Below are 14668 nucleotides of genomic sequence, written 5' to 3' on the forward strand. Positions count from 1 at the left end.
TGAATGTTACTTGTCTTTTGCAGCATGGTTCCGAGGACAACACCGCACATAATCAAGCGTGGTGTGCCTTTCGCAAACGGGACACTCGAGCCAGTGTACTGACAAATTGGTGCATCGCAGTCCTTACAGCAGGTAATCGCCTTTGTATTTACAGCATAGTTAAGCCACTTGCTAATTCAAGTTATGTCTCGTGTCTCAGTAGGTTTCTCTACTAAATTTTCCGTTCGTTTCTGGGGAGCCGTATAAACGTGGGTAGTTCTCTAATGGTCTCCTACAAGAATTCCTTAAATGCTGACTTTTATTTTCAGACCACCTTTGCAAGAAAGTTTGTGAGCAAGACATTAATAATCTCTAACCAGTCTTACTACTACCTCCATTTCGAAGCAACTACAAAAACATGAAAGTTTTATAATATACATATTTCATAAATCATTTAGTCTGTCTCAATTTGGATTTCAAAAGGGTCTCTCCACAAATCACCTTATTTTTCCATTCACAGTTCATACTCTACAAAATTTAAATGAAAAAGAATGTTGCCAACTGTTACTTTCTGTGACTTGTCCAAAGCAGTCAAATGTGCAGTTCATAATACGATGGCTATTCGGAAAGTAAGGTCCGATCGGGCGCGAAAGGGAAACCACAGTGAAAATCCGATAAAGCTTTGCAGAGATGTATTGGGCAATGCCTCTAGTATACCTGTCGATCGCGTAAAGTCGCTTTTTTCAATTCGGAGTGCACAGTGTGCACATAAAGACGCCTAGTTAAACAGTGTCTTCCGCAAAGTATGAAGGCCAAGTGAGAGATTACGCCTGATGTCATGCAGCCCACATAACACAACTGTCATGCAGTTCCTTCTTCATGGCAATTCTCGACCGCACTCGGCAGGGGCAATGAAGCTGCTCCTGCAGCGTTTTCGATGGGAAGTGTTTGATCATCCACATTACAGCCCGTAACTGGATGCCCCTGAGTTTTATCACCGCTCACATGAACCGCCGGTTTTGAAGACAACTTCTTGGCACAGTGAATGAGCTGTAGACAAGCGTAGAGAATTGGCGGAAAACAAAGGCGGCTGCCTTCTGTGAGAGGGGTACTGGAAAGGTGGTACTAAGCTAGGACAAATGTGTAAGTTGGAGCGGCGACTACATAGAAAAGTAGCTGGAAGGTGTAGGTAACTGTAGCAAATAAAACATTTTCAATTCTCAGATTGGCTTCCAATTCGCGACCTATTGGACCTTACTTTCGGAATAGTCCTCGTATTCTCCTAGAGAAGCTCAGATGTTATGGTATCAGAAGCCCTGTTAGTATCTGCTTTTCATCCTATCTAACTAAGAGAATGTAAAGTGTTGCATTAAATAACTTAGGAATAGTGCACAATGAAACAGCGTCTTCAGCTGGAGAATAATCACTAAAGAAATATCACAAAGATCTATGGTGAGTCCACTACACGAGGGTAAATCAATAAATGAAACAGAATTTCTAAACTCGAAGTGTTTGTACTGATAGGAATCTGATCTGGAAGTCACATGTTTCAGACCTTCTTAAACTTCTTTTTCGATAAAACGAATATCGCGCTAGACTAATTTGGCACCGCTTTAGCGAATGCGCGCGTAAACAATTTTGTTCGTAACGAGAAATAAACCGACGTTTCCGTCGACACTGGACGTCGCATGAAAGACGTGATGAGGAGTATTTGGTTGGGTTGACTCCAGCTACATGTCGGAAAAATTAAATTGCAAATATCTGCCGCAACAGCAGAGAAAATAGGCTGCTGACTCTTAGGAGGGAAAGCGGTACATACAGAGTATTACAGAACGTAGTTTTAAAATTTTGGGAGATGGTAGTATATGAAATTCAGAACATCTTGCAACAAGGAACCTATAGCCGGAAATGTGAAATAAAGTTTCTAAAGCACTATGCACTTTCTACACATTCGATAGGCTAAATGGAACACCGCAATACTCTAGTCTGCAAAAACGTTTATTGACAGTAGAGTACAATAAAATACTGTAAACCGAATTTGCTGCTTTACTACTATAGAGCAAGTGTTCAATGTGACGACCATCAGCACCGTTACATAATGTGCAATGACGAACAATGTTTTGTCTGATCCTCTGTAATATCCGCTCTTCCCTCTGATAGTATCAAACCTCAGGTGCTGTTCCTACTCGTACTGAGTATATAAGGGACTTTGCATAGCCCCAGAAGATAAAGTCAAGAGAGATGAGGTCAAGGGAGTGCATTGACCGAGAGACTAGGCATCCCCTTCCATTTTCATTTTGCCTGAAGCTCTCTGTGAGATATAGCCTGGCTCTACGATGAAAGTGCGCTGGAGTATCATCATACTGAAACCACAAACTACAGCACAATTGCAAGGAAACGTCCTCCAGAAATTTAGGCAAAGCATTCTCCAGAAATTTCTGCGGAAGGGTGCTATCGGATGTGGATACTGCCAGTGAACTAAGTGTATTGAGCACACTAATAAACTTACTACTGCTCACTTCATCAGACCACACATTTATACTGCATTGTGTGCTACATGACATTCTATACGACGAAGACAATATATGACGCAGCAGCAGGTGCACACTGCCAAGCAGACAGGCGGTCGAGTGGACACGTAGTGAGAATGAGCAAAGCAAATTTAATGGCACATAAAAGCAAAGACATACAAAGATCATGGCTCACACGAGTCCACAGACTTTCATCTGAATGCTTTTGACTAAACTCAACAAGCTAACATAAGAACATTCAAATGATTATCTTAAAAATATCTTGGTCCATACAGTTAACAAGGACTTGAGACGCTTAAAGTAGTAAATGAGTTTTGCTATTTGGGGAGCAAAATAACTGATGATGGTCGAGGTAGAGAGGATATAAAATGTAGACTAGCAATGGCAAGGAAAGCGTTTCTGAAGAAGAGAAATTTATTAACATCGAATATAGATTTAAGTGTCAGAAAGTCGTTTCTGAAAGTATTTGTATGGAGTGTAGCCATGTATGGAAGTGAAACGTGGACGATAAATAGTTTAGACAAGAAGAGAATAGAAGCTCTCGAAATGTGGTGCTACAGAAGAATGCTGAAGACTAGATGGGTAGATCACATAACGAATGAGGAGGTTTTGAATAGAATTGGAGAGAAGAGAAATTTGTGGCACAACGTGACTAGAAGAAGGGATCGGTTGGTAGGGCATATTCTGAGGCATCAAGGGATCATCAGTTTAGTATTGGAGGGCAGCGTGGAGGGTAAAAATCGTAGAGGGAGACCAAGAGATGAATACACTAAGCAGATCCAGAAGGATGTAGGTTGCAGTAGGTACTGGGAGATGAAGAAACTTGCAGAGGATAGAGTAGCATCGAGAGCTGCATCAAAGCAGTCTCTAAACTGAAGGCCACACACACAGTTCATAAATTCATAATGTTCGTCTTTTTTTTTATCACTTTGTCATTATGTCTACTGGCATATCACTTGTTTGTAAATACAATGTTTTTACAGCTGTGTTAGAAACAACTTCGCTTGTATAATTATATCTAACTAACATCAGTATGCTGTGACATTTTATGATTTGAATGAATGACAGACAAATTTAATGTACTCTGAACATCATTAAATAAAGTTACACGCTTGTTATAGCCTCTGAATTCAAGCAATAAATTCTTTAAATAAATTGTCTCATGTTAAGCCTCAGAAAGAGCCATACACCCAGCCTCTGTGCTAGAGACAGCAACAGTTTCTGCTTAGCACTTTGCCATGAAATTACAGAGCCACAGAATTTAAAAATAAAACCAATATATGACTTCCTTCCTTGGGACCAATTTTTCCGCTCTGGATCTACAAAACCACATAATTCTAAATCTACTTCAGTAAACTTCAGACAATAAGCCCTAGCCTCCTTTAAAGATCTCAAAATTCTCCTAGCACATTTTCAATCCTTGTTAGAATATGAATTAATTCAACTGGCTTAAATAGCTGACACTGATTGAAATATCTGTTCTCGTAAGTATAGACAAATACATTGAACTACCTATTAGAGCTTGATAAGGAACATCATCTACTTTATTTTCTTTTTCACTTAGAAAATCAAATTTAGTTCCAACATCAGTTTTTACAGTTTTGCAGCGATACTGAATCTTTCCAACTGCCAATCAATATACTTCTCTTGATTCAAAATCAACATTCCATTTATCTTTTCATATTTGATTTTCATCCCTGAACAATTTTTAGCTGTTCCCTTACTTTGAATTCCAAACCTAACTTATGTTTCAAGAATTCAGTTTCACATGTATCACTTCTGAAAATATAAAAATCACTGATATATTAAGCTGTCATAGGTTCTAAGCCTTTAGCCTAATGTTTTAAAAACAAACAGGACTGACTGTCCTCTTCATTTTGAAGGGTCCAAGTCCCTTAATGAGATAGTTCTATCGAATTACTTTCTGATGTGAAGTAAGTTACTGCCAGTGGGTAAGCCAAGACTTGACACCTGAGGTTGATAGCCCTACATGTCAACGACATCGCAGTCTGAGACCCTTGGTCTGCCAACAAGAGGTGTTAACAAAACTAGGTAAGCTCGCTGGGCTATTATTGTCCTCTGCGGAACAAAAAAACACTTAAAAACAATTAAAAAAACAATTTCTATAAGTCCAACTTCAGTACTTCATTTGTGAAAGACAAGTACTGGGCAGGATCTAGCCCTGAGCCTTGCAGGACCTCACCCATAACATTGTTGATCACTTTGAATGTTCTGTCTCCTTATCCAGACCGAGCGAGGTGGCGCAGTGGTTAGACATTGGACTCGCATTCGGGAGGACGACGGTTCAATCCCGCGTCCGGCCATCCTGATTTAGGTTTTCCGTGATTTCCCTAAATCACTCCAGGCAAATGATGGGATGGTTCGTCTGAAATGGCACGGCCGACTTCCTTCCCCATCCTTCCCTAATCCGATGAGACCGATGACCACGCTGTCTGGTCTCCTTCCCCAAAAACAACCAACCAACCTTATCCAGAAAAATTTGTCTTGAGACATATGATGAAAACGATTGCCACTGTAATAAGTGGACTATCAACTGTTTTCTAAAGATGAAAATATCTCTACTACTTGACCCACAGAAAATTGTTATCTGTAGCTTCCATGCATCTAAAGTATACTCTAATAGTTAATACTGCACAAATACTCTAAATATTACGTGTGAAGTTAATAGTAGTTGTTGAATATTTTTCCTTTCCTTTACAGGTTTCGTGATTCACAAGCGAGAAAGTTCAGCACGTCGGCCACCATGCTGCCATGTCCACAGTGCGCTGCTGTACTGTTGTCTTCGAATGAACTTCACACGTTACCAGGAACTGTCAGCGGCTGCTTTCAGATTCCATAACAGTTTTCTTCAAAGCAACAAAAACTTCCTGAAAGGATCTCCTTTCATGTCTCCAAGCGTGAAATTGCGACAAACAAAACCATACCGGCTCTCGGAATCTGGTTTCGCGCAGTGTGACATGAAAAAGTATGTGTTAAGCAAATTTAAGAAATCGGCAGCTCAAATCGTGAAAAATGCTACGTGGTGCCAAACAGAAGTTTGATCACTCAAGAAACAACAACTGCTCAAAATAATATTTTGCTCATTAACTTCTTAAAAATCTTAACCTTTTCATAAATCTTTCTTTCCTTTCAGTTTCAAATATAATAAAGTTTGTGAACGTATAGTGTGTATTATAAACAAACAGTGTAATACAAGTGTATGTCTGGTAAGAAATTAAATAAAGAATGTATTGGTTGTGGAAATTCGTAATAGATGTCATCTTATGAACAAAGGGAATATTCCTGGGGACTGCACTGATAAAGCTGAAACATCCATATCCAGGTCTCAGACCAACCACTCTAGACTCTTACGCAAACGTCTCCTAGCTTGCTCCGTCTCAATGTGCGATCAAAATTCAGCTGCTGTGGGTCCTTCAGTACTCCGAAACAGTCTCGGAAGTGAGACCGAGTGAAAATTCTAAGAAGGGTGTCTAAATCGTAAAAAAAATGTTATGTTGCTAAAATGGTAAAATGCATGGGTAACGTCTAGCTTATACAAACTGTCGCTTCGTTAAAGCATAGAACTCTGACGTTCTCTTAGCATTTCCTCTCCTAAGACCAGATGTTTGACACTTTGACGCTATCATACACGCTTCAAAGTGTATTCTACCTCTCCGGGATAAAATAACAAAACTGACAACTTGACCGCCTATTACAGGTACATGGGTTGGTTGCCTACTTATTCTGATATTGCATATGGTATCCTTAGAACTGGTTTCATTTATTTTTCTTTGTTCTCGGAGCAGAGACTAATACGAGGGCTATTTTTTCTTCAAAATCCGACAGGCCGCGAAATGGAAACGGTATTTAAAAAATCAGAAACGTTTTATTTGCACCATATAGTTACATCTTCAAGCCACTTCTCTACTCTCCGACTTCGACATTTGTCGTAGCACTATACCAACTTTCCAATGCCCTTTTCATCATCAAAGTGTGCTTCCGCCAATTCTATAAGCTGGTGTGCAGCTCGTTGTCTGTGTCAATATGCTGTACTCATAGCCAGCGGTTCATGTGAGTACAGGAATAAAAATCAGAGGAAACCAAGTGCGGGCTCTATGGCAGGTGGTCAAACATTTTCCATCGAAAAAGCTGCAGGAGCATCTTTCTTGCAGCTGCAGCGTGCGGCAGAGCATTGTCATCAAGAAGGACAATGCCTGATGACAATATTCCTCTTCGCTTATTGGCTCTGAGCACTATGCGACTTAACTTCTGAGGTCATCAGTCGCCTAGAACTTAGAACTAATTAAACCTAACTAACCTAAGGACACCACACACATCCATGCCCGAGGCAGGATTCGAACCTGCGACCGTAGCGTCTTCGCTTATTCTGAATTTCCCTTCGCAGATGATTTTCTCGATTCGCGTGATACAGTCGGTGAACAAGATCATCAGTTGTGATTCTTCAGTTTCTCCAGGCGTATTTCTTGCCCAAACAGTCCACTGGTGTACTGCCGGTCCATAGTGTCCAACGGGTGCAACATTTCGGCGATCAGACATGTCGCCATCGTCAGGTGCGCTGACGAACTGAGCTTCTGAGGGCGGACGATTCCCCTCCCCCTCACCGCAGTCCGCGCCCGCGGCCGCGCGTCGGCGGTCGCTGAGAGGCTGGCGTCGGCGTCTATGGTGGCGTCGGTGTAACTGCCTCGTCCGCCCTGGTCACCCGTTCCTTTTCTTTGCTGAGCGTCTTCTTAATTAGACTCAATGCCGGTTCCCATGCCTTGCTGAGATAATAGCCACAATCTCGGTTGATGAGTCCGTCCCTGGTACGAATTTCGATAGCCTCTCTAACGACGCTCGCCCGCATCTCGTGGTCGTGCGGTAGCGTTCTCGCTTCCCACGCCCGGGCTCCCGGGTTCGATTCCCGGCGGGGTCAGGGATTTTCTCTGCCTCGTGATGGCTGGATGTTGTGTGCTGTCCTTAGGTTAGTTAGGTTTAAGTAGTTCTAAGTTCTAGGGGACTGATGACCATAGATGTTAAGTCCCATAGTGCTCACAGCCATTTGAACCATTTTTTTTCTAACGACGCTCTCTGTGCCAGGACCCTGGTATGTTGGTAGTCCATTTCGTGATTTTCGGACAAACAGTGCTCTGCGACCGCCGACTTGTTGGGCTACCTAAGTCGAGTGTGCCTCTGATGTTCTCGGCAATGATCTTCCATGGTGCGCACTGTCTGTCCTATATAAGTCTTCCCACACTGACACGGAATCTGGTATATATGCTCGTGTTTTATTGGGTGTTTCCTCAATATTCGTCCTATTTTCCCAGATAGTGCGCCAGTATACGGTATATAGGCAGTGGCTATCTCTTCCTCCGTGACTTCTTCCATCTCCACACGCTGTACTGTAGAGGTGGGGCGGAGAGCGCGTCTGGTCTGCCATTCCGAGTACCCGTTTTTCCGGATTACAGTTTTGAGGTGTTCCAGCTCATGGGGCAGGCTCTCTGTGTCAGAGAAGGTGCGCGCCCTGTGCACCAGTGTTTTTAGCACCCCATTCCTCTGAAGAGTGGTCGCAGTTATCTGCATGAAAATACAGATCAGTGTGCGTTTTCTTCCTGTATACCCCGTGGCACAGGGTGCCTTCCGCTCTTCTTTTGACCATGACTTCCAGGAATGGTAATGTTCCTTCTGCTTCGGTCTCCACAGTGAATTTGATGTTCGGATGTATGGAGTTCAGGTATGTAAAGAAGTCTAGGAGTTTGTCCCTTCCATGGGGCCAGTTCACGAACATGTCATCGACATGACGGAGAAAACAAGTAGATCTAGATCTAGATCTACATGACTACTCTGCAATTCCCATTTAAGTGCTTGGCAGAGGGTTCATCGAACCACAATCATACTATCTCTCTACCATTCCACTCCCGAAAAGCGCGTGGGAAAAAAGAAAACACCTAAACCTTTCTGTTCGAGCTCTGATTTCTCTTACTTTATTTTGATGATCATTCCTACCTATGTAGGTGGGGCTCAACAAAATATTTTCGCATTCGGAAGAGAAGGTTGGTGACTGAAAATTCGTAAATAGATCTTTGCTTTAATGACTTCCATCCTATTTCGCGTATCATATCTGCCACACTCTCTCCCCTATTACGTGATAATACAAAACGAGCTGCCCTTTTTTGCACCATTTCGATGTCCTCCGTCAATCCCACCTGGTAAGGATCCCACACCGCTCAGCAATATTCTAACAGAGGACGAACGAGTGTAGTGTAAGCTGTCTCTTTGGCGGACTTGTTGTATCTTCTAAGTGTCCTGCCAATGAAACGCAACCATTGGCTCGGCTTCCCCACAATATTATCTATGTGGTCTTTCCAACTGAAGTTGTTCGTAATTTTAACACCCAGGTACTTAATTGAATTGACAGCCTTGGGAATTGTACTATTTATCGAGTAATCGAATTCCAACGGATTTCTTTTGGAACTCATGTGGATCACCTCACACTTTTCGTTATTATCGTCAACTGCCACCTGCCACACCATACAGCAATCTTTTCTAAATCGCTTTGCAACTGATACTGGTCTTCGGATGACCTTACTAGACGGTAAATTACAGCATCATCTGCGAACAACCTAAGAGAACTGCTCAGACTGTCACCCAGGTCATTTATATAGATCAGGAACAGCAGAGGTCCCAGGACGCTTCCCTGGGGAACACCTGATATCACTTCAGTTTTACTCGATGATTTGCCGTCTATTACTACGAACTGCGACCTTCCTGACAGGAAATCAGGAATCCAGTCGCACAACTGAGACGATACCCCATAGGCCCGAAGCTTGATTAGAAGTCGCTTGTGAGGAACGGTGTCAAAAGCTTTCCGGAAATCAAGAAATATGGAATCAACTTGAGATCCCCTGTCGATAGCGGCCATTACTTCGTGCAAATAAAGAGCTAGCTGCGTTGCACAAGAACGATGTTTTCTGAAACCATGCTGATTACGTATCAATAGATCGTTCCCTTCGAGGTGATTCATAATGTTTGAATACAGTATATGTTCCAAAACGCTACTGCAAACCGACGTCAATGATATAGGTCTGTAGTAGGTTTCCATTTGTATGACGCCTAAGCTTCTTCCTCGAAGTACTCCATATGGAAATTCACGAGCACAGGTGAGAGTGGGCTCGCCATTGCGACGCCTTCTGTTTGTTCACAGATTAAAGAGAAAATACGTGGAGGTCAGAACGTGCCTGAGCAGATGGGTCGCCCTCTGGTCAAATTTCTTGCAACAACCTCAACTGACTCTCGAAGAGGCACCCTGGTGAATAATGAAACAACGTCAAAACTCACCTGGATATCTGAGTCTTTCAGCTTGGAGTTGTCGAGACGTTTTACGAAATCCACAGAACTACGAACGTGATGAGCACATTTACCCACGTAAGGGCTTAGTAATTCTGCCAGGTATGTAGGTGCCCCAATGTTGCTGACAATTGGGCGTAACGGCACGCCTTCCATCCCTGACCGCCTGCATCATGTATGTCTGTAGGTCCTGCATCAAAGTTTCTGCCCCATTGCCGCACTTTGCTGTTACACATTACAGTTACGTTACGTGGGCTACAAAAAATCAGGCGGGACCCCGCAGCATGAAGAAGTCGAATAACAGCGCGCACTTCACGTTTGGAGGGAAACTCTATTATCCTAGGCGTCTTTACTTTTTCCGAAGCTTCCTAGTATTGTCACTATGGTTTTAATCTTGCGACCAATCGGAACTTGGAAAAAAACCTTGTACATTTTCATTTGTTCTGTACTAACTTCGAATACACCCAAGGAAACGCAAACATATTCAGAGTCAGGTTTACTGCTTCTAAAGTTCACAGTCACTCTTCTGAAACTCCGTGTACTATCGCTTCCGGTATCTGCTATGCTCAACGGTCTGTGCGGCACCATTATTGCCGTGTCCCTTGAACCTTGTGGACGAATACTTTCATTCTCCTCTACCACCGTCCTTCTTATCTCGATATGTGTTAACATTCATGCTCTAACACGCATCTAACGTCGTAATATTCATCAATGGAAGTCTTCTTGACCAGTAGAAACCAATACGAAATACTGGACGGTGGATCTAAAATAGAAATGAAAGTAGCATCGGATGTATCCCCAAGAAATCGTAACAGGACCGCTAATGTTGTGAATATACATGAATGATTTATCAGATGGAGTCAGGAGCACCATCACGTGATTCGATGACGATATTGTTGTCTATGGTAAAGTATCATCTCTGGAAGACCTAAGGAAATGCAGAACGACCTAAGTAGTATTTTCATTTGGAGTATCGAAAGGCAGCCCTCCAGAATGAATCTTCCACTCTGCAGCGGAAAGTGTGCAGTTTCGAGACTTCCTGGCAGATTAAAATTGTGTGCTGGACTATGACTCGAATCAGGGACCCACAGTAACCAGAAATAAATAACACATCTCTGTATCACATGAGCAAACATAAATGTCTTATATGCTTCCAAAAATCAACTCCGTGTCCCACAAATAGTAAATAATGTGTAATTCGCTGAGTAAGTAGGTGCATCTAAACCAAATCAAGAAGTTTTGACGTTACAAGCAGTTTGTCCACAATGCGATTGTGTTTAAAAAAAAAAGGGTGTTTGATTGAGCGACACGTGGCTGGCAAGTTCCCATGTAGTGGCTGGGCCAGGTAGGTGAGTGAGTTCTGAGCAGCGTTCCGAGGCATTGAAGCGAACTGTGAGAAAAGGTGGGGAGTACATATTTGACTGGCCGCAGCGCGTTTGCTGCTTGGAAATCCCATGGCGATTGGAGCAAACTGTGCCACAATGTACTTATGGACACAAAGCAAATTGGCCATGTTGTGGACTGGCAAGACAGCCAATCCACAATGACGGGTAGCCGAAAGGCACGCGTTTAAGCTCACGCAGGCTGGCGTGAGGTCTGGAACAGGTAAAGGAAGTTATAGTAGCAAAGAACGTACGTAGCTGCGGGAATACTTAACTTTAATCCATAATTGGTGAACATCGGTCTGACGGTACATGCATCACAAGATAGATAGCAAATGATAATGGCTCCTTGCTAGGTCGTAGCAAATGACGTAGCTGAAGACTATGCTAACTATCGTCTCGGCAAATGAGAGCGTAATTTGTCAGTGAACCATCGCTAGCAAAGTCGGCTGTACAACTGGGGCGAGTGCTAGGAAGTCTCTCTAGACCTGCCGTGTGGCGGCGCTCGGTCTGCAATCACTGATAGTGGCGACACGCGGGTCCGACGTATACTACCGGACCGCGGCCGATTTAAAGGCTACCACCTACCAAGTGTGGTGTCTGGCGGTGACACCACAGGCCATATTCTGACTGTTCTAAAACTGAAGCTTCGAATATTCACTAAAAACACAAAACCACTTCCAAACACATTACAGACAATCTAAAGATAGCGTTGGAATTGCAATAAAGATACGAACTCAGAAAATTATTGCCATGTACATAAAATAGTCTTTAACAAAGTTATTAATATTTATGCTGAAAATTGCTTATAAGATTATTATCAGGTGGTACAGACATGCCAGCTATCTTTATAGCACCCATTTGGATAGGGCTTGATGTCTCCCAAAGAATTATCATTGTTGAACAAACACGCAAATCGTTATAATTACGTTACAGATTAATTCGTGAAATAATGCCAAAGCCACATGTACACTGTCAGCATGAGTGATTTATCGCATTATCCCAATTTTTATTTTTGGAGAGGGCCTGTTTTAAGCGAAACACAATTTTTCTTTTTCCTTTTATCCCCCAGACATGTTTCGCCGAACTTTCAGCATCATCAGTGGGTTTTTTGTTATCTTCCTGTTGCCACATGTTGTGGGTTTCCTGGATTTTATGTAATTTAATGCAGATTTTTGTTTCACAGTTTGTCATTATTGCTGGTTTCCCCATTATCTTCACTGTGAAGGCCTACACTAAGTAACTTTTAGTGTCACTGTTTCATGTTACTGTTTTTATAAACAGCAAACCAATAGTAAATCACGTGCTTCTCAAAAAGAACCTGTGAATTCGACATGCATCCCCTCCCAGGGGTGTTCCAGGCCAAGGAGGAAACATACGGCAGAGCTACCTGGTCCTATGCAGAGGCCACGCAAACCCACACACGATGTTAAGAGTCACAATCGACTGCCAGCCAGTAGACACGTCACCACGGCAAAGACTTCGTACGAGATATATATGAGATATATCCCAGTGCAACACAGGCAGCACCCGGAGTATGTGAGGACACAATGACAGAGGGGCGACTACTCGACATGTTTGCTTCTCTGTGACAAGCTTGAGGACAACCTGGAAGATGCTGAGTTGATCGTGTGGCAGGGAAAGTGTATGCCGCACTGAATCCAGTCCCACAGGAGGCAGTCGGGCCATCCCATCTGGATTGTAATGATGATTTTGCAGAGAAGTGGCTCCTCCTGCACAGTCCAAGGAAAATGCACCACTGTATGCTACTAGGTATCACCTAATGCAAAAACAAGCGTTCTATCGATCGAACTCTGGATCAGGTCTGACTAGCAACTGAGATAGAGCATCTGCATTACTGTGCTAGGCAGTGGACCAGTAACAAATATCATAATAATTGAAACTTCCTGGCAGATTAAAACTGTGTGCCCGACCGAGACTCGAACTCGGGACCTTTGCCTTTCGCGGGCAAATGCTCTACCAACTGAGCTACCGAAGCACGACTCAAGACCGGTACTCACAGCTTTACTTCTGCCAGTACCTCGTCTCCTACCTTCCAAACTTTACAGAAGCTCTCCTGCGAACCTTGCAGAACTAGCACTCCTGAAAGAAAGGATATTGCGGAGACATGGCTTAGCCACAGCCTGGGGGATGTTTCCAGAATGAGATTTTCACTCTGCAGCGGAGTGTGCGCTGATATGAAACTTCCTGGCAGATTAAAACTGTGTGCCCGACCGAGACTCGAACTCGGGACCTTAGTTCTGCAAGGTTCGCAGGAGAGCTTCTGTAAAGTTTGGAAGGTAGGAGACGAGGTACTGGCAGAAGTACAGCTGTGAGTACCGGTCGTGAGTCGTGCTTCGGTAGCTCAGTTGGTAGAGCACTTGCCCGCGAAAGGCGAAGGTCCCGAGTTCGAGTCTCGGTCGGGCACAGAGTTTTAATCTGCCAGGAAGTTTCGTATCAGCGCACACTCCGCTGCAGAGTGAAAATCTCATTCTGGGATCATAATAGTTACTACTGAGAAAGAGTGCCCACCTCTGCCACTAATGAGCAGTCCTATCTGGTAGTTTAATATGAGGGCTAATAACGAAATAAGTGGCTTGTGGTCAGTAATGAGTAGGAACTTTACTTCTTAGAAGGAAACATGAAACTTTTGAATGCCGAAAATTTCAGTCACTACATCATTTTCCTCCTGCCAATAGTTACATTACACTGCTGAAGTCATCTTCAATGCGGAGCAAAGGGCTCCTCAGTACCACCTGGGTACCAAATGACAGGACCACACCAATGCCATACTGAGATGCGTCGAGTCAGTGGCGAAGGTTAATGACTTACCTGGTGTAGACGGGATGCGGAGCATCAAATACTGCTTGAGGGGCTGAAGAGTCTGTTGACAGTCCACAAACTATACGAATTTGGCACCCTTTTGGCAAAGCTTAAGAGGATGACAGATGTGCGCGGCGTGTGGAATAAACTTAATAAGAAATGTTGTCTAAAAAGGATTGGAGCTCCATCAGGTTCTTGGGCGTTAGCAGGTTGATGATGACCTTGATGTGCTCGTCCATAGGGACGAGGTCAGCTTTGCTAAGCACATATCCCAAGAAATGCACCGTTAGGGTAAAAAACACGTTTTTCCAATTTGCAACAAAGACCGTTCGCCAGAGGACAATGGAAAATCACCTGCAGGTTTTGTAAATGCTCGTCTAATATGTTGCTGTGAACAATATGGCATCAAGGTAGTTGACAAAACAGGGAGTGTCCTCGTTGTGTACATCGCTAGAGGTACACAGCAGTACCATAAGAGGCTGCCACCACACAGGCACATCATTCCCCAGGTTCCTTCTCAGTTCCGAGCAACAGCCTCCAAATGACACTCGCCAATCGAGATTACCTTCTGCTTCAGCCGCCAGGTCCATCAGTGCATTGTGTTTCTCT

At 43.4% G+C, this 14668-nt stretch overlaps 1 protein-coding gene and 1 non-coding gene across 2 annotated transcripts in view; one reads left to right on the plus strand and one right to left on the minus strand.

Moving 5' to 3' along the window:
- LOC126471525 (dihydropyrimidine dehydrogenase [NADP(+)]) overlaps window positions 1–5733 on the plus strand; it is a 272626-nt gene extending 266893 nt beyond the window's left edge. Inside the window, exons 19-20 of the mRNA XM_050099748.1 lie at window positions 24–132; window positions 5232–5733. Of these exons, the coding sequence (XP_049955705.1) occupies window positions 24–102 (79 nt within the window). The 3' untranslated portion in view covers window positions 103–132; window positions 5232–5733. The remainder of the gene's footprint in view (window positions 1–23; window positions 133–5231) is intronic.
- A 7428-nt stretch (window positions 5734–13161) lies between these two features.
- Window positions 13162–13236, minus strand: Trnas-cga (transfer RNA serine (anticodon CGA)). Its single transcript has one exon. It is a non-coding gene; the product is annotated as a tRNA-Ser (tRNA).
- Between the last annotated feature and the right edge of the window lie 1432 nt (window positions 13237–14668).

Source organism: Schistocerca serialis, chromosome 3, assembly GCF_023864345.2.
Source record: "Schistocerca serialis cubense isolate TAMUIC-IGC-003099 chromosome 3, iqSchSeri2.2, whole genome shotgun sequence".
Lineage (NCBI taxonomy): Eukaryota > Metazoa > Arthropoda > Insecta > Orthoptera > Acrididae > Schistocerca > Schistocerca serialis.